Source organism: Lycorma delicatula, chromosome 4 (genome assembly GCF_047948215.1).
Source record: "Lycorma delicatula isolate Av1 chromosome 4, ASM4794821v1, whole genome shotgun sequence".
NCBI classification, from domain to species: domain Eukaryota; kingdom Metazoa; phylum Arthropoda; class Insecta; order Hemiptera; family Fulgoridae; genus Lycorma; species Lycorma delicatula.
The window spans coordinates 122,571,571-122,593,501 of NC_134458.1; the positions used below are offsets into that span (position 1 = coordinate 122,571,571).

The 21,931-nt window shown below is 29.7% G+C and overlaps 1 protein-coding gene across 1 annotated transcript in view; it reads right to left on the reverse strand.

The window, feature by feature from the left end:
* The window catches only part of LOC142323840 (ATPase family gene 2 protein homolog B-like), a 40,812-nt gene extending 31,447 nt beyond the window's left edge, over window positions 1-9,365 (reverse strand). Inside the window, exons 1-4 of the mRNA XM_075364118.1 lie at window positions 8,490-9,365; window positions 7,194-7,380; window positions 3,721-3,920; window positions 1,377-1,570 (exon numbers count right to left, since the gene is read on the reverse strand). Coding sequence (XP_075220233.1) covers window positions 1,377-1,570; window positions 3,721-3,920; window positions 7,194-7,380; window positions 8,490-9,179 — 1,271 coding nt within the window. The 5' untranslated portion in view covers window positions 9,180-9,365. The remainder of the gene's footprint in view (window positions 1-1,376; window positions 1,571-3,720; window positions 3,921-7,193; window positions 7,381-8,489) is intronic.
* Window positions 9,366-21,931: the final 12,566 nt, after the last annotated feature.

The window sequence follows — 21,931 nt, forward strand, 5'->3', positions numbered from 1 at the left end:
TTTTGTTAGGGTAAAGGCTTTTTTAATATGGGTAGTGTTTCTTAATTTTTTTTTCTTCAAAATATTAATTAATTAATTGTTTAGTTAAATAATTATTCGTTTTTAGAAATTAGTTTTACATTAAAAACAGCTTTTGGCAATTTTCTATCCCCCTAATATAGCACTAATTTCTAATTTAAAGAAAAATTTCAATTTTAACTTTAAGAAATTAGTGCTATATTAGGGGGATAGAAAATTGCCAAAAGCTGTTTTTAATGTGAAACTAATTTCTAAAAATGAATAATTATTTAACTAAACAATTAATTAATATTTTGAAAAAAAAAAAATTAAGAAACACTACCCATATTAAAAAAGCCTTTACCCTAACAAAAAAGGTGGGAAACCTATAGCTTGGTAAAAATTGAAAATACATTTTTTGAAATCTATTTTGTTTTATAAAAGAGGTTCATTTTAGTGTTTGCTAACAATCTGTACTTAAAAATTCTATATTACCATTTTGAATGCAATACAATTTTTATTTGAACTAACATGCGAATATAAAATCTTATTTAAGAACAGAAATTATTCAGCAAAGTAATGATAAAAATCCTGCTATTCCCTTTCCTATGATGAGTTTAAATATATGTCATAAAACAAATAATTAACCTTCAAAAGTTAACCTTTAAGTAAAAAAAGCAACACCCAAAAGAATAAAAATAAATTAAACAAAAGAACAATTAAAAACATAAAATAAGTCTTTCAAAACCAAAACTCAGTGCTAGATGGGCAGAAACTTCTGCCACCAGTGTACAGAGTTGAATACTCTTCTTTTTTTTCTGTTTAGCCTCTGGAACTACTATAACATATTACTGCAGAGGATGAATGACTATATGTATGAATGTAAATGAAGCGTAGTCTTGTACAATCTCAGGTCGACCATCCCTGAGAGATGTGTGGTAAATTGAAACCCAGCCATCAAAGAACACCAATATCCACTATCTAGTTAGTATTCAAATCCATATAAAAGTAAACTACCTTTAATAGGATTTGAACCTTAGAACTCTCGACATTGAAATCAGCTGATTTGCAATGACAAGTTCACCACTAGACCAACCCAGTGGGTTTGCGAGTTGAGTAGCATCAATTGCTATGATCATTACCATTTACTAAGCATCAGTCATATCTAATTTATAAAATTGATAACATTCAGTGATGTATGTGAACCAATTTGCTATACATGGCTCAGGCCTTATAGTTCTTATGGCTCAGGATTATAGTTCTTGAGAACCATCAGGTTGTAAGACGATTAGTTTACTATCATGTCTGGAAACTCCTCCAGAATTAATTTAATGAAAGATTTTTAAAAGAATGTTGACTTATTCTTAAAGCAAAATTACCTCAAATTTGAAGCTTTTTTTAATATTTCTCTAACTGTATCTGAAACAAGCAATTCTAAATCAGCTGCTACATATCCAGGAGTCAAATGTGCAACTTCATTACAAGTATCAATACATACATCTAGTCCACATTCTTTAGACATAATAGAAAGCATACTCTGTCGTTCTGATTCAGTAGGAACACCCATCATGAGCTACAACACAATCATATTAAAAATAATTTTTTTTATATTACAATGAGTATTTTTTTTAGATTGTTTCAACTCAATAACAAAACAAAGTATGAAAATATAATTAAACCTATTAATTAATAAATGATATAAATTTATTGATAGGGAAGAATAACAATCTGAAAGAAACAAGTATAAAACAAAAATTAATGAAATATAACCAGAAAAAGAGGGTAATGAAAGATGAATAATGAAACACAAAAACACAATATACCAGAAGTTTGCAAAATCTTGCTATTTAAGTAATAAAATTTAAAAAAAGACACAAAGCAATTAAGTCATTTAAATTCAAATATTTTTTTTCATTATTTAATTAGATGTTACAATGACAGTGAATGTCATTTTAGGTTAAATAAAACTAATTACATAAAACAATAGTATAATAAACTGCATTATAAAAACATTTTTTTGAAAAACTGCTCTCTTAAATAATATCTAAGTACACTAGTGATTTCTTCAAAATTTAGAACAGAAAAGGCAAATTTATGAAATAATATTCTAAAACTTTTTGGAAATTTTCAGTCAGCTTTAATCTTAATGCAGCATATTAGTTTTTAAATGTATTATATTTATAGAAGTTTAGCAAACTGCAGCCTTGCAGTAGAATATATTTGTAGAATTAATTTTTCCACTTACTTCTTTGTTATTTTCTTCCATGTTCAATACTTTCCTACACAACCTTGCTTCATCATAATATCTTATATGAAATTAGATTAAAAACATAATTTAAAATGTTAAAACTATGGAGAAGTATGTTTATTATATCAGTCACAGATACAAAATGAAAAAAATTCTGCTTCTATTACAATCTCTTGTCGTATAATGAAACTATCTGCTTTTTTGTATCATAATTTTTAAATATTATATTGGTTCCCTAAACAAATCAACAAATTAGAAATTAATGTGTACATTAATATTTGTTTTTTATTTAGTAAATTTTCTTGAGTGTAATATAAAATTTCAATTTATTGGTACTTATTTCTAATATTTGTACACATTCTCTAATGTTATCAATGCACTTAAGATTTCTGTGTGCTAAATTTACATGCTTGTAAATGTAATTGGAAAGAAATTTTTTAATTTATCTGTTTGTTATTCCTACAACATGAAAAATATTTTTATTAAAATCTTTTCCTGCATATTTTATAAAACAGCTTGCACATTTAACCCATTAGCCTAGATTTATGGAAAATCTCTGTAGTCAAATTTATATTGGACTATTTATAAATTGGAAAAATTCCAATTTCTGGTTACAATCATCATATTTTTACAACGGATATTGAAATTATGTACTTCCTTACTGTTTTATCTATGCACTGATCTAAATATTATATTAATCTTTCATATTTTAAACAAATAATAGCAGAAATAAAAACTGCATGCATATAGCATTTTCAATCAATTTTTAAGCTCTTATAACGTTAAGTATTGTTTTTTATTATGTATGATTAAAAGAAATGCTACCATATAATCGTAATGTAAATATTTATAAAAACTGAAAAAGTCATAAAAAATTGAAATATGACAACACTGTTACGTTATTACATAAATAAGGAAACCTAAAATACACTACTCAATCTTATTAACTGATTTGTACAGGAAGTTTCTTTTACTTATATATAACGTATTATTTGTAGTTGTAAGAATTCAGTACAGAAATGATAAATACTTGATGAAATGATATATATAACTTATATAACTATTATTTCATCAAGTATTTAACATTTCTATACAATTGTTACATTACTTTCAGATCCACATTGTTCAAATCCACAAGATTAACAAATAATTTTCTTAATTTTTCCAGACAGATACAGAACTAGTTTTTTTTTTTTTTATTTATGGATATCTCACTTACCTATCCCTAATGTGATCTATACAATGTAAAGATCAAAAATCTTTACTTAATACTTTATATCTACAAATAATGACAAGCAGGAAAATTGGGATTTTTTCATCTACACAAATCAGTTATTGGGATAAGCAAAGGATTATATTATTAATATATTCTGTTATCAAAAATAAAATGCGGTTTTTTAACTTTTGGTAAAAAAGTATTACGTTTAAAGTACGTACAATAAAAAGAATTTGCATAATTATATAATGTAAACAACCTCTGAAGTGAAACGAGGAGGTCTTCTAAGAGCTGGTGACAACATGTCAGATCGATCAGTAGTAGCAACAACAAATACACCAGGAGAATTAATTAATGAATCTAATAAATGTATTAAAGTTGATTGAATTCGAGCTAAATGTGATGCAGGTTTTTTACTACTTAAACATTCTACCTGATCCAACAACAAGATACAAATACCTGCAAAAATATATATAAACTACAAATTAAAAAAAAATACAACAATCAAAACAAAAGATTTATAAAAACTAAGTAAATTTAAGACAAGCAGAGTGATCTGGTGGTAGACATAATATATTTTAATCAGTATTCCAAGTATACTATGATAAAACGATTAAAACATTATTAATGCTGTTCTGATTAAATATTAAATCTTTAATCATGATTTATTTTATATCCTGATTAAATATTTATATAATAGTTATTATATAATTTTATATCTATATTATATATATATATATATATGATATAAATAAAAATTACAGTGTTTAAGACAATATTTCCTGCTTATTGTTTCAATATCTTCATGAATCATACACAATTTTTTTTTATAACTACATCAAAAGCGTTTCTGTGCACACATGAATTTGTTTGTACAAACCATAGTCCTTGCCTACTACACTCAATGGGGCTTCAGCTGAAATCATAGTGGGTAGAGTGTACTGGGTTACAGGATAATTAAATATTTTTTTAATTTATTAAATATTAATGAACTCACTTTCAAAATTTTCTTCCATATTATCTTTTAAAGCTAATTACCAACCCCTTCTTTAGAACAGTTACTAACAGCTGCTCTCTACTGCTGTTGTTAATATAAGTTGATTCATTAATATTAATTTTATTAATATAACATTTCATTAATTTTTTTTGTTGACATTACCAATTTCCATCATACTGCTCAATGTGTTAATTTTTAATTGTAAGGTGAGTTTTTTTTTATTACATATCCTTTAGGATGGCAATTCTCAACCTTTATACATCCACAACCCCCAAAATGTAAAAAAATTATAAAACTGATATTTCACAACCCCCAAACCAATGAAACCTAGTTAAAACTATTTAGCTGCTTTGTCAGGGATGGACATGAACATGCATGTATGGCATGTACAAGTATTTTACTTGTAATTTGGTGTGCTTTAAGAGCTTCATTTTCAGACATGGTGGCTTTATTTAAGATTTTAAAAAAGTAGTTTAATTGAAAATAATAATTGAGATTTTAGTTTTTTAGTGTGCAGTTAAATGTAACTTTTTTCAATTAGATTCTTATGCAAAATAGTTAAATTTGTGAAAAAAACAAAGTAAGCCATTTACATCCAGTAAATCGATTGGTAAAAGGACAAGACTGTACAATGACACTTTAAATTACAATTTTACCTCATTAGATGGAAAGCCACAGCACATTGTTTGCTTTCAAATTCTTTCTGAAGAAGGTAAGAAGCCATCAAAAATTTATTCAACACTTGTAAACTAAACATTCCAAACCCTTGGAATTTTTTGAAAGAAATTATAACTTTGAGAAATTAACAAGCTCCTATTTGCAAATCAAGCCATACTGATAAAGTACATTGAAGCATCTTATCTCACAGCATTAAGAGTAGCTAAGATGTCCAAACCCCACACAATTGCAGAAAATCCCATATTCCCTGCTGCAATTGATAAAATCAGTGTTTTAATAGGCATAGAAAAATTTCCACTTTCTAATGACATAGTATAAAGGCAAATCGAAGACATGGCTGCCAACACTTACAATCAGATAATTCAGCAAGTGAGTTCAAGTGAATTTTTTGTGTAGCAAACATTTCTCAGTTTTTTTTTGAGGTTATGTTTTGTGGGATATGAATGCGACAGGGACAGATCAATCAAAGAAAATATATTGTTTTGCAAATCAGACTGTTATGCAATGAGACAATGTTTTTTATGAAGCTACTAAAAATTATACCATAGATTGGAAAAATGAACTCCAGTATGTAGTGATTGTGTAAAGACGATAACAGGAAAGAAAAGTGGATTTCTGAAAAAATTAAAAGATTGTCTTATACAAAATGCGAAGTGGACACACAATGCTTCCTTCACAGACATGTTCTTGCCACAAAAAATATGCCGGAAAATTTCAAATTCTGTGTAAAAATAGTTAATTTCATTAAAAGTTGACCATTACAGAATAAGCTGTTTGCTAAATTATGCAATGAAATTGGCAAAAAGAAAAAAAATCTCTTCCATACATAAGTCAGATAGTTATTGTGGAGGAAGTGTTAACCTGGTCATTGGAATTGAAAGATGAATTAATATTTTTTTAGTATAAACACCATTCTCCATAATTTTACAGAAAAATGAGTAAATGTTGCTGTTGACTTATTTAGCTATGCATTTTCACATTTAAATAATTTGAATGTAAATTTACAAAGATGTGATAAAAACATTTTATTAATGACAAAGTTCATGCTTTCATTAATAAGCTTGATATCCTGGATTATTTGCCATCAAAGCAGAAATCTTGATTTGTTTCCACTAACTTCCAATCACATTGAAAAAAAATTGGATAAAGAAGACACTATTATTCACACAGTTAGAATAGCATGAACATGCATTTGTGCGAACTAAAAATTCAGTTGGCAGAGTAATTCCCAGAAAATAAAAATGATTTCTCAAAGAGACTGGTACTGAATCCATTTTTTTTAATATGTTGTTGCAGCTGCTAATTACCAGGGAGATCCATGAGCAGCTCATTGAAATGTCTGCTGATAAAACGTTGCAATTACAATTCAAATCTGAAGATTTAGCCATGTTTTGACTTACGAAGTGGCTATGGAAATTGTCACAGAAGCACTGAAAATATTAATCCCTTTATGCCACATCTTACCTCTGTGAAATGGATTTTTTGTCTATGGTTGTGCTAAAAACTAAATATAGCAATTTTCTTTTATCTCCTGTAAAAAATTTACTTTTCTATGTTTGTAACACAGATCCCCATACGGAGAAACTTTTATATGAAAAAGCAAATGCAGCTATCTAATTTATTTTCATTTGTACTTATAAATATAAGTAAAATGTTTATTTATAATAAATGATTTTTTCTCATAAAATGATTTTACTATAGTTTACTTGTTAAGTTATAAGCTAATTTCACAACCCCCAGGTTGAGTTGCTGCTTTAGGAAATTTTATATAATACAGCTTCAGTTCAAATTAGCTGCAATCAATGAAATGCAGCTGTATATGATTCAAAATTCAGTTTATATAAAGCAATTTATAAAGCATCTTTTCAAAACTCATTATCCGACTTCTGTTAATTATTAAATAAAATTTAATATCTAAAGAACTGACTTCAAATTTACTTATTTTTCCATTGGATGTTTAGCCTGCTCCAAAAACACACAAACACACTTTCATATGCACATTTTTCAAAAAAATTTCAAATAGTAACAAAAATATAAATATATTAAATTAAACAAACCATTGGGCTTTTCAGAAGCAAGAAGTTTAGCTTCCTCAAATATTTTTTTAAGAGCTTTTTCAGTAGTACCAGGTTGTGGATTACTTAATTCTGGGCCAATTATGGATAACAAAGGAAAACCACAATCACTAGCTAAATGGAGAACCATTGTTGTTTTCCCACATCCCGAAGGACCTGATAAGAGTACCTACAACATAAAAATCATTTAAAAAACAAAACAGACATTGCTTCATAGAAGCATTTTATAGTATGGTGGAGTCAAAGTTAATAATTTTTAAAAAACTTAATTCAAAATTTATATATATATATATATATAATTAAAATGCAGCCTGATACTTACAATTACACATTTGTAAGAAGTAATAAGCAGTAAATTAAATTAATAAATTGTATAACTAAACTGGCCATATTTATTCCATTTATTTGTTTTTCTGTACTTTCCTTAGAAAGTTTTAAAAAAATATGAATTTCTTTTTACAAAAAGGCAAGTTTTTAATAAATTACTGAATAATTAAAAGCTATTATCTTTCTATAAATTTATTTAAAAAAAGAAATCTACACTAGCTTTTAATGAGTAAACAATACGCTGTGATAATTTTCAATAATACCATTTAAATAATTATTTTTTGTATAATTTTTATCAGTTTATTTTTCCACGTGTTTATTTTGCTATTGTTTTATATTTTAATTATTTCTATACATTAATACAGACTTTTAGCAAAATCAATTTTTACAACTAATTTTGTAATGGTGCTCTGATCAAAATTTTACCATGGTTTTCCTCACTTCATCCAGGCAAATGCTGGGGAATTTTTTTTTTAACAACTGACTCAATCTGTTCACCAAAGCATGGTGAACAACATATAATAAATGCCATTCAATAGTGAAAACTGCTTTTATACCTTAATTGCTTCATGTAATATGTAAAAGCCATAAGAAAAACAAATAATGTAAAGCAACAAAACAATGCATAATATTCATTACTATCATGATTATACAGAACAGTACATTACTCAAAGGATCAAGATATAAAATATTCTAAGAGTAATCAGAACTAAAACTTGGATTAGCCCATTTTTATTATCTAAGCCAATAAAAATTCTGTACTTTTTAATTACAATTAAAATGCAGCCTGATTGATACTTCTTAATTGAATAGCAAAATAATTCCATGTTCATTAAATTTAAAACATGAAGATTCACCAGTTCACACAGATGATAAATATGATGACTATAAGACTTAAGTGTATATTTATTTGTAACTTGTTACAATCTAAACAATGATATTAAAACTTACATTGTTATTAAATTGTGAAGAAAAACAGCTGTTGAAACGTTTACTTTCTAAAATACAATACTCCTTTAATGCACTGTAAATAGTTTCAACTCCTCCAATATTAGGCACAACTCGATTACTTTCAAACCAGTTTTTACTAATCACATGGTCAATAGAGATACTAGTTGATGAAATAACTTTTCCATAATCAAAATCTGTTTTACTAACTATAATACAATAAATGCCCAACTTTTGACAAGCAGTTATACAACCAGGTAAAACGACTGTATCACTGGAAACTACAAGAGTTTTTAAAACTTCCTTTATTATAAGTCTTAGTGTACTTGTTTTTAACCTCCACTTAGCAGTAAGATTAGCATTTTCAAAAACCAAGGATACAATTACATTTTTTAAATTATGTATACTATCGATAATTGTTAAATTTTTACATGAAATATATTTGCAGTCAGTATGAGTATCAATTTTACCTCGAAAAATTTGTAATTTTCCTATATCTTTAAGATAAACAACACTTTTATTTAGGATGCAATAACTTGGATGTAAATCCCTCTTGGCACATAAACGACATATAATATAAACACTAACATTAATATTTACTAAAACAAACTGCCCTGGTTGAATATTTAATTGTGTAGAGACAAATAATTTCTGAAGAGAGAAAAACGAAGTATTGTTGATAACTTTCAACATTTTAACCTACCACAGAAACTGACCTAGCATTTAATCCTAAACGTATAAAAAAAATATACAAAAAACGAAAGTATCAGTAACTTTATCACGAAATTTCTAGCACGTTAAATAAGAAACCTGCAAAGAATAAATTAAAATAAAAAGAAACATTTAGATTACTTGGTAGTAGTAAAGGTTATTTTTTCTTCGCTCAAATACGTTTAAATATCGATAGTATGTTAATAAAAACGACTCGATAGATTCTAATTCATTCCTTTTAAAGATCATTATTATACATTTAAGTCAAGTGCAACAAGTTACTTACTGCTTCTTCTCATTAAGAGAATTTCTTTATTAGGTTTTGTATTTAATTATGTGAAGAAAAAAAAATATATATATATATACATTTTATTGTAACAACATAACTATGTAAAATTCCTTGCATACTTTTCGATAGTTATTGACAAAACGAAGATAGTGTCGATTGGATTCACTGTGGCTCTATGTGGCGCGGCGTCAATGTACAAACATAAGAAAGGGTGCATAATTTTCTTTTTTAATGTGAACATTATTAATTCATTGTGATTAAAAATTAATGCACATAGTGTTTTGGCTAGGAGAACAGCAGCTCTAAAAACCAACAGTTGAATTATGATACAACTACCGCAAAGAGCTGCTTAATCCCCTGCTGACAGGTAAAACATGTTACTTGCTGCAGTAAAATAAACAGCTTATTTACTCTCCTGTTGTGTTAAATTTTAGATATTGCCTATTTTATTTTTTAATTTTCTAAACATTTAGTTTTACACTATTAAATGGTACTTATAATTTTATTTATTTATTGGCTTTAGCTAATATACGTATGAGCTACAAAATAGAATTTTTTTTTGTGAACTGTAACTATTCACTATGTATAGATGTCTGTAATTTGAATTTTTTGCTTTCATATTCAAATAAATTAATTAGGAAAAGATTGCAATGTGTAGTCTATATGTTCACAAAAAAATTCACACTATATATATCCCATATTTTTCTTCATGTCTACATTAGAAACTAATTAAATTTTCCAATAAAATCAAAGTATTACTTATAATGAGAGTTATATAAGCTACTGAGAGATTAAAGTTTATAATACAAATAAATATTTTTAAAGAATGGAAACTATTAATTTCTTTGCAGTTATTGTTAGTTTTTTTTTTAGATACTGCCATACTGTCAGCCTCCAAGACACAAATAGTAGTGTCTCAGCCTTTTATAGGATCTATTATATAGGTCTCAGCCATGCCTGACCAGGATTTGAACCTGGGAGGTTCCAGGTTCAAATCCTGGTCAGGCATGGCATTTTCATACACTATAAAATTGCCATTTTATCTCATCCTCCGAAGCAACACCAAACAGTGATTCCAGAGGCTAAAAGAAAAATATATATCGCATACTATCATTATTGTGTTTTGTGATTAAATGATTAATTATGCTCACATAGTATACAAATACAATTTTTGTAATTAATATAGTTCACTGTAAACCTTTTTTGAATGACTTACATTGATATAAGTCAATTACTATATTGGTATAATTGAGTTCTGTATACTTGATATAAATTGTTGCAGTGAATTCTTTTAAAGTATCACATGACTCTCTCTTATGCATTTTGATTACCTTTATCATTAGTTCTGCTGGATAAACACCATTTTCAAATGGTCAAATAGTAAAAATATTCAAGATCTGAGGTCTTTATATCTCTCACCAGTATATAATACACTAAAAATATAATCACATTATACATACTCTCAACCATAATGATTAGTATATTTAACATAGGAGTATATGCTTATTGAAGACAATATGACATGAGGGAAGTATATTATTGGGTATTTGAAAGGTTCATGATTGAATACTCTAGTATTAAAAGTTTAAAATCTAGTATTAAATTTAAATTTAATACTTAGTATTAAAATTTTGAAACCTAATGAATATACCAGGTATGTAAAAAAATATATCAGTGTTTTAAACCCATTTAATAGCTCTTAACTTTGACTTACAGTAATGAACCACAAATAAAATGAGTAACTCTTTCAGTTTTTCCTTACAAATGTTCAACGAGAGCACCTTTTGTCAGCACATATCCAAGCAATAGAAGAGTTCATCCCATACTTTAACAGCACGCCCTGTGCTTCAATACGTAGGATCGAAGCAGTTATTGCTTCAATCCTATGTCTCAAATTGGGTAGATCAGGAGGTTGTGGAGGTGCATGCACAAAACCCTTTATAAAACCCCAAACGAAAAAGTCATATGGTGTCAGATTGGGTGATTTTGGAAGCCACCATCACAACCTCTGTCATCAAATCCATACCAACTAATCCAGTGATTGGGGAAAACATCATTCAACCAACTCTGTACAGAGTTATGTTCGTGAAGAGGCGCACCATCTTGTTGCCAATTAAAACTCTTTGGTCCATCTTGCAGTTGAGGAAAGGGCCATATATACAGCCTATACAAATAAGCAATTCTTGTTATGCTTGCTTCATTGAAAAAGAACAGCATACAAACTTGCTGTAAGAATATTGCACAGAAAACAATTAATATTGGGAGTCCCTTTCTCATTTTATTTACTGATCCTCAGATTAACCCTTAACTGGTCACGCTCTTTTTATAACATTACTAGTCGGGTTGGGTCACTTTAATTTACGAATATTCGTAAATTAAATTAATAATATATTAGTGGAATTAAAAAGAAATGAACACTTATATTTGAAAAAGAAACTATTTTTTTATTCAAATAAAAATAAATATCTCCTTGTTTAAAACAAAATAATCAAAGAAACACAGAAATGACAAAACTTTGTAAAAATAAAGATCTTCATTTTAGTTGAACTTTGATGGCATAAAAATATAATTATTCCAGATTCATTATTGAAGACAAACTAACAATACATCTGTAAATATGTTTTCAAATTAAAATAGTTGAACTGAGCCAAACACCTACAAGTAAACAATGCACAATTTGCCTGGATGTCCTGAACAGTACATTTTTATACATTTTTCTTAAATTTATTATTTCAAAGTTAGAAAGTTTTATTTCCAACACTAACATTGTTCACAATCTTTACAAATAAAAGAAGTGTGATTTTACAAATATGGTAACCAAATTTCACATAAACAATGTTATATACATTGTCTTGGTGCTCGGGCAGAGGTGACAGCACCCTTCTGACTTTCACATCTTGCTCCCCTAGTTGTTGAACATCAACTACTAGAGTGATGTCGTGTTCTTCAAAATATATTTTTATTTTGTTCTTCAAGTTTTTTGGGTTTTCCGGAGTGAGATACCCTTTTTCAGGTAAATTTTGTACTAAAAGGTGGCTTAAATTTTTAAGAAAATTTCTCACAATAGTGTAACAACTGATTGCGTTAGGTCAAATAGCTTATTTCTGTTACTTATATTACACAAACTAAGAGAAGCTGGATACTGACTGTTAGAACGAATTACAATAGGAGATTAGCAACGTTGCCAATCTAATACTATTGAGGTAAATATTAAACTTTAAATATAAAATAGTGAATCAGGTCATATAGACCCGACGCGACTATTTAAGGGTTAAATGTTACACACATTATGGGTGTTAACTTTTCTGCTGATAGACCCGTTGATCACCCTGCCGACCAGGGCTCTTAAAGAACGTCAAGCTGGGGCGGAAAGGTGTCTGTGTATATTGTGAAGAAGAGAATTTTGAAAAATTACTGTAACTGAGGTTTGTTATTCTGTTACCATTTATCATTTTATTGATTTATTTTTTGCTATATTTATAATAATGTTTATTAGGTACAGAAAGAATAGTATGATTTTATGTCTCTTTTGCTTCAATAAAAAAACTGATTTTTAGAAGTTTTTATTTACTTTTTATTGGCTGTATCTACATTAATTTTCTCAAAATTAAATTCTCTAGAAGTTTTGTTACTAAATCTTACACATTTATTAGTCATTTAACAAAGCTATTGTTCCACAAATGTGAAAAAAAAACTTATTTTTTAATACCGACTTTTGTGTTTTACGGAGGATATCTTAAAAATTACTGAAGTAACAGTTCTGGGGCCTGTTTTATCCTATTTCCCAGCTCAGATTACATAAAACCACTAACTTTATTCCTTAATTTGGGTCCCAAAAATTACAGTAGGGCTTTGTTTTATTAGAAGAGCTGAAATCCGGGCAAAATCTTTTGCTAGCCGTAGCTCGAAAACAAAGCGAACTTTTTGAACTTCTTTCATTATTTTCACAGTAGAACATTTCCTAAAATTTTCTCAGTATCTTAGCGGTGCACTGTATATATAGAGTGGCTCAAAATTAAGCGGCAATATCTCGGGAAATGATTGTCAGTTTTAAAAAAAAAAAATCACATTAACATCAGAAAGTGGTTTGTTGGCGAGTTTGGGCTCACAAAACATTAAGCCCTGCTTTCTGCTCCATCTGTGGAATTAAACCGTACTAAAATTCTTGGAGTAGAAATTGAGGGGTAAATTTAGAGCTTTCGTATAGTTTTTGATCTAGGAAATTGAAATAAAGTGGTTCAGATCTCTGTTTCACTTAAGTTTTAAGAAAAACGGGGTAAAACACGAAAAGGTTTTATCGGAAAATACACTTTTTTAGGTTTGGAATAAAATAACTTTGTTAATTTACCAATAAACAAATAAAAATTTCTACTTAACTTTGTAGAGAATTTAATTCTGAGAAAATTTATGTAAATTACGTCTATTAAAATTAAACACAAATGTAAGTTCAACTTTAATTAAAAACAAACTATACAAATTTGATCGGAAAAGTGATACAAACTAAAAAAAGAAAACTTATCAATAACAGAAAATATGAACAAAAAATAGACTTACAAAAACAAAAATCATATACACTTTGGTTTTATTCTAAAAGTTATTAAATATCAAAATGGTTACTCGATAAAGCTGCAAACATTTCTTCAAAGCAGTAACTCAATGTGGCCGCCACTCTGTTAAATGCTTGGCGAAGCCATGCTACCCGGGCAGGTCTATTAGCATCATTATTATTTCTAATAGTAGCTCAGCTTCTATTTTACGATGTCTCAATTCGTCTTTTGTGCCAATACGAGCTGAATAAGCCTAACAACTTCATCCAACTCCAAAGGAAAAAGTCCGCTGGTGTGAGATCGGGAGATCGAGGTGGCAATTTTACTGGTCCATTTCGACCAATCCATTGCTTATTTAAATCGGGCATCGCTCACAACAGTTGTAAGCAACTGCGTCATCATTGAAAAACCACATCAGCACTCTATCTGCAAGTGGAATATCATCCAAAAGCTCCTTCACAATTATTTGCAAAAAAATCCAATAACCATTTGCCATTGATCCTTGGCGATATGAGATTATCACCAAGAAAACCACACCACACAAACGAAAAAGTGCTTGGAAATGACTTGTAACAGTCTCACGGGGCTTTTCCTCTGCCCAAGGATGAGTGTTTGGATAATTTCATCAGAAATTAGAATATTACTTAGGAAGTCGGATGATGTTCACATTTTCTAATTAACCATCGACAGAATTTCATCCGTTTGTCAAAATCAGCTGTTAATAACTCATGTACACGTGTGTCTGGAACGGGTATGTTGCTCCTATATGTTCACCAAACACTTGATTGCGGAACATGAAAGCAATGTGAAAACCTTCCGGTGCTTTAGGTGGGAGATAATTGTACCGCATTCAATATTACTTCTTCAGCATTGGCATTTCTCATAAAACGTTCATGACCAGCATCGAATTGTTGTGGCTTCAGCATAACTGTTTCTCAAACTTGCTTCTCCAAAGCCTCATATGTTTTACAATTCACTACTCTTCGATCTGGATCATTTTACTGGTATTCTAACACAGCAGCTAATAAATATATTTATTTACGTTACCATAAATTGACAACATCTCCGTCAACTCTCCAAATGAAAACAAATTTGTGTTATCACCCATTGTGAATTACTGACTGAACAATAACAGCACAAACACCGATCAAATGAATATTCAAATGCTAGACACTGAACTTAATTAGGTCAGGAAGACTTAAAAAGCCATATCAGTATCGCTCAATCTCCTGAGTACTGCGCAGCTGAAAGCAATGGAAAATTACAGCTATTTTTTTTTCTAAGAAAATGTAGCTCTCTGCATTTTCATGTAACAAAGATGGAAGCACCTTCCTTGGTAAAATATTCCGGAGATAAACTAGTCTCCTGTTGGACCTCTGGGTAGAGACTGCTAAGGAAGGGGTCAACAGAAAATAAAAAAAAACATTCTACAAATCGAAGCATGGAATGTTAGAAGTCTAAAAAAGGTTGGTACGTTAGAAAACTTAAAGAGGAAAATGGGTAGGTTAGATGTAGATGTAGTAGAAATTAGCAAGGTTTGGTGGGAAGAGGAAAATGACTTTTGGTCAGGTGATTTTAGAATTTTAGATTTTAGCTCAGCGTTAAATAAAGGGCAGGCAGGAATAGGATTTGTAATGAACAAGAAGATAGAGAAGAGAGTAGAGTATTTCATTTCAGAAAGCATAATGATAGAATCATTGTAATCAGGATAAATTAAAACCTAAACCGACAACCATTATATGCCTACAAGTGTCCATGATGGTGATGATGTAGAATGTGTATACAAAGAAATTGATGAAGCAATTAAACACATAAAGGGGGATGAAAATTTAATAATAGTTGGAGACAGGAATGCAAGCATCGGAAAAGGCAAGGAAGGAAATATTGTGGGTGAAAATGGGCTGGGCAAAAGAAATGAAATGAAAGAGGGGACCGACTTATTGAACTTTGCACAAAGTATAATTTAGTAATTACCAACACCAAGTTTAAAAATCATAATAGAAGAGTATATATATATGGAAAAAGCCAGGCAATACTGCAAGGTATCAGATACATTATATCGTGGTTAAGCAAAGAATCAGAAATCAACTCATCAACTGCAAAACATATCCAGGAGCAGACATTGCTAGCGACCATAATTTAGTAATAATAAAATGTAGGCTGGGGTTTAAAACCTGAAGAAAAGGTGTCAGATGAATCGGTGGAATTTAGAGAAGCTTGAGGAAGAGGAGGTAAAGAAAATTTTTGAGGAGGACATTGGAAGAGGTCTGAGTAAAAACGATAAGGTAAAAAATATATAAGAAGAGTGGAATAATGTTAAAAGAGAAATTCTTAAATCAGCAGAAGCAAACTTAGGTGGAACAAAGAGGACTAATAGATAACCTTGGATATCAGAGGATATATTGCAGCTGATGGATGAGCGTAGAAATTATAAGAATGCTAGTGATGAAGAAGGTAGAAGAAGGTATGAAGAAGGACCTATCGAAAATTAAGAAATACTATAAACAAGAAGTGCAAATTAGCGGAAGAAGAGTGGGTTAAAGAAAAGTGTCAGAAGTGGAAAGTGAAATGATCATTGGTAAAATAGACAAAGCAAACAGGAAAGTTAAGAAAAATTTTGTGGTACATTAGTTAAGATATAATAATTTGTTAAACAAAGATGGTACACCAATTTGTAATACAAAGGCAAAGGTTGATAGGTGGGTGGAATATATTGAAGCGTTATATGGAGGAAATGAATTAGAACCTGGTGTTATAGAAGAAGAAGAGGAAGTTGAAGAGAATGAAAAGGGAGATACAGTACTGAGATCTGAATCTAATAGAGCGTTAAAGGATTTGAATGGGGAAAAGTTTCCTGGGATAGATGTGATACCTGTAGAATTACTGCACAGTGCAGGTGGGGAAGCGATAGAAAGATTACACAAACTGGTGTGTAATATTTATGAAAAAGGGGAAGTTCCATTAGACTTCAAAGAGTGTTATTGTTATGATACCAAAGAAAGCAGGAGCAGATAAATGTGAAGAATACAGAAAAATTACCCTACGTACTCGTGCATCAAAAATCTTAGCTAAAATTATATACAGAAAAATTGAGAGGAGAGTGGAAGAAGTGTTAGGAGAAGACCAATTTAGTCTCAGGAAAAATGTAGGGACAAGGGAAGCAATTTTATTGTTCTGATTAATAAGAAGGAAGATTAAAGAAAAACAAACTGACATACTGGCATTTATAGACTTAGAAAAGACATTCAATAACATACACTGGAATAAAATGTTCAGCATTTTAAAAAAATTAGGGTTCAAATACAGAGATAGAAGAAAAACTGCTAACATTTACAGGAACTAAACAGCAACAGCAATAATTGAAGAACATAAGAAAGAAGCTGCAATAAAAAAGGGAGTCCGACAAGGATGTTCCCTATCCCCGTTACTTTTTAATCTTTACATAGAACTAACAGTTAATGATGTTAAAAAACAGTTTAGATCCAGCATAGCAGTGCAAGGTGAAAAGATAAAGATGCTACGATTTACTGATGAAATAGTAATTCTACCTGAGAGTAAACAAGGATGTTCCCTATCCCCGTTACTTTTTAATCTTTACATAGAACTAACAGTTAATGATGTTAAAAAACAGTTTAGATCCAGCATAGCAGTGCAAGGTGAAAAGATAAAGATGCTACGATTTACTGATGAAATAGTAATTCTACCTGAGAGTAAAAAAGATTTAGAAGAAACAATGGATGGCATGGATGAAGTCCTACTCAAGAACTACTGCATGAAAATAAACATGAACAAAACAAAAGTAATGAAATTTAGAAACAAAGTAGATAGACCACTGAATATAAAAATTGGATGAGAGAAGATTATGGAGGTTGAAACTTTTGTTATTTGGGAAGTAGAATTACTAAACATGGATGATGCAGGAGCAATATAAAATGCCGAATAGCAAAGGCGAAAGAAGCTTTCAGTCACAAATATAATTTCCTTACATCAAAAATGAACTTAAACATCAGAAAACCATTTTTGAAAGCATATGTTTGGAGCATAGCTTTATATGTTAGTGAAACTTGGACAATCGGAGTATCTGAGAAGAAAAGATTAGAAGCTTTTGAAATGTGGTGCTATAGGAGAATGTTAAAAATCAGATGGGTGGATAAAGTGACAAATGAAAAGGTGTTGCAGCAAATTAATGATGAAAGAAGCATTTGGAAAAATATAGTTAAAAGAAGAGACAGACTTATAGGCCACATATTAAGGCATCCTGGAATAACTGCTTTAGTATTGGAGGGACAGGAAGAAGGGAAAAATTGTGCAGGCAGGCAGCGTTTGGAATATGTAAAACAAATTGTTTGGGTTGTAGGATGTAGAGGGTATACTGAAATGAAACAAGTGGTACTAGATAGGAAATCTTGGAGAGCTGTACCAAACCATTCAAATGACTGAAGACAAAAAAAAATGTATATATATATATTTTTTTCAAACATTTAGTTTGTTACAGTACTTTACCATTATTTTTTTTTTTTTTTATTTTTTTTTTTTTACAAAAGATTCACTAAATTATTCAGAAAACTGGTATTAAACTTATTTTAAAATACTGTATAAGAAAAAATCTCATAAAAAACATATGGAATGTTCACTAAAGACTGTTGTACCACAGTTCTGATATCAATTTTTGGCCAAAAAATTGACAATTCATTAATTATTTCTCAATATTCTCCCAAAGATTATTGAAAACAACTTTACCCTAGATAATACCAGCAGTTTAGAGTACATTGCACATTTCATTGATCTTTTGTACTGGCAATCTGTTGATGAAATTTATTCATCATTACTACTTTTAGAGGTTTAATGCTGATTTTATTTTCCTTGTATTCAATTCCTTTTTTAATTATGTTTATATTTTCTCTTATTTATTTATTTTAATTATTGAAATTATTTTTATTAAAATCCTATAAAAACTGAAAATAAAACGAAATAAGAAATTATTCCAAAATTAATGTATATAAAAATATAATGGAATTAAAATTATTTATCAGTAGATCTACATTAGTAACTTTTACAAAATTACTGACACCTGTTAAACTTTATGCATGAAGCTGTTTTGTGAGTATTAGAAGTGTTGACCAATGATGAGGAGATATCACAACGGCAATACTGGTGGAATAAGAATCTTGCTAAGGTGATAAGTGACAAGAAGATTCTGTACAAGAAATTGTTAGCAAGCAAGGATTTTGTGAATGGAAAGGAATATATAGCGTACAATTATTTTTTATAAAAGTAGGTTACTGAATTGAAGCTTATGAGGAAATCAACAATTTTATAGGCAAATGCGTTCTAGAGATGCTTAAAATTTCTTTGAAAAGTCTAATGAAAATCAGAAAGATAGGATGATCCTACTAAGTGTATGTATTATAGGCTGTTTTTCCTCAACCACCAAGTTTAAGAAAATTGATTCTACCCCAGTATTTTTGGATTTGGAAACTTAATAGAAATTAAGGTCTGAAGAAGTGTATTTTGCTCTTGGAACTATGAAAAATAATAAAGCCCAGGTTCTGCAGGCATATTAATTGAGCTGTTAAAGAATTCCCCTTCAGAGATTGGTTTTTTAACAAGTACTTTTGATCACTATTTGCAAGGTAAAGATATTCCATTTGATTGTAAACTAAGCTACATTAGTTCTATATTTAAGAAATGCATTCGTAATGAATGTTCCAGCTACAAGGATCTTAGAGTGTCTTGAGTTAGTTTTTAGATGTACAGACAGATCTTAAACAAACCCACCGGGTTGGTCTAGTGGTGAACGCGTCTTCCCAAATCAGCTGATTTGGAAGTCGAGAGTTCCGGCGTTCAAGTCCTAGTAAAGCCAGATATTTTTACACGGACTTGAATACTAGATCGTGGATACCGGTGTTCTTTGGTGGTTGGGTTTCAATTAACCACACATCTCAGGTATGGTCGAACTGAGAATGTACAAGACTACACTTCATTCACACTCATACATATCATCCTCATTCATCCTCTAAGGATTATCTAAACGGTAGTTACTGGAGGCTAAACAGGAAAAAGAAAGAAAGACAGATCTTAAACAAGAGAATTGAGGACCAATGTAATATTGAAGAAGCACAAAATGGATTTTGTTCTGAGTGCTCACAGACAGATAATAGTGAATAGCCCCAAAATTACATTTACCTTTTGTAGACCCTTTTGATAGCATCCCCCTTACAAAGATCTGGAAAGCACTGCAGGTTGACATGTATTATTTAAATGTAGTAAAGAGGAGGCAAAAAGTTGCATTAAGATGGAGAAAACTTATTCTCAATCTGTTAATATTAGTAAAGGGATATGACAGGGTTACTAATATCTCCTTTGCTATTTTAGATGTTCCTGAATTTTACTCAGTTCCTGAGAACAGACAAGGAAGTGTTAGGAAATTAAGTCAAGTTTGTACTGTTCTCTTTGCTGACGACGTAGCTTAGGAGAAGATGTAGTTGATACCAAATATATGATTTGAAAGTTAATAGATCAGTATAATGAGGAGTCTTTATATCAATATTAATAAAACAAAACATATATTTTTGGTGGTGACAAGTACATCGAGTGACTTTGACTACTGATGGTTTTGATGAATGGGATGTAATAAATAAGATAAGGAGGGATAGAGCAATTACCAGAATGATAATTCTTTGGAATGGAAACATATTTCCAGCAATAAAGATCCAGTTGTTTGAGATATTTATTGAGATTACTGCCATTTACCCCTGTAAAATCTGGACAATAACACTAAAATGAGGCAAAGAATCAAGTCAGTGAAGTTGAGTTTTTGGAGAAGAGTACGTCCGTTGATGATTTTGGATCTCAATCAAAATGAGATTACTTAGAATAAAATTGGTATGATAAACCAGTACTGGACCACATTGAAGCACAACAGTTGTCATGGTACAGCCACTTTCATAGGATACCTGAAGAAAGATTTTTCAGATCTGTTGGACATCGATTCTAGTTCAACTTAGAAAGTGACGAAGAATCAGAAAGAAATGTATAGGTGGTATAATATGAACTATAGGGAAGAAGGGTCTTTCAAATGAAGATGTTTGTGATAGAAATAAACAGAAATTTGGGAAGAAGTAAATGACATGAACTGTATTGAAAAACCGTAATAATAATTTTGCAAAATATAAAAAGAGTTATATTTTGGATTGTAGAAGATATGGTTATGTTTTAAAGTGTAGAAAGAGTTATGTTGAAAGAGCTCCAGAGTTTCAAAATGGTGCCTACAGTAATTTTACAAAATGTAGCCTGCTTTAAAAACATAGGATTTACTGAAATTTTTGGAACACAGTCTTATTATAAGTCATTCATATTATTATCTTCTTCCTGCCGGAATCATTGCTGGAAGGAGAGCTTAAATTCGATAGTCTCAGGAGCCAGGAAACCAATCAGTAATTTGAAATATCTCTGCTTGGTATAACTAGTAATCTAATTTTAAAACAGAGTATTTTTTCAAAATTTTTAATAAATCTAGGCGTGTGGGAAACACAAAAAGAAGCCAATGTGAGTTAGTTTAAAAAAACAACCAATACATAGGAAGCAGCTCTTTAAAAAACAAGGAATTAAAATAAAAAAGATTTACAAAGACATACTAGAACACAGAATTCAGATATAGCCAATAATTCAACCATACTTGATAGGGTGAGACAGTTTCCAACAAATTATTTTCAAAATTCAAATTTAATACCACCATTAATATAAACTAGAATTTAACTTTATACTTTATAAAGTTATGTCTTGGCATGTCAAACTGACTAACTCTAAATAGCCAAGAATTAAATTTATTTCAAAAATAGTTAATAATGTGGGTATTTAAAAATAGACTTTTTAAAAATAATTGAACCTTTAATAAA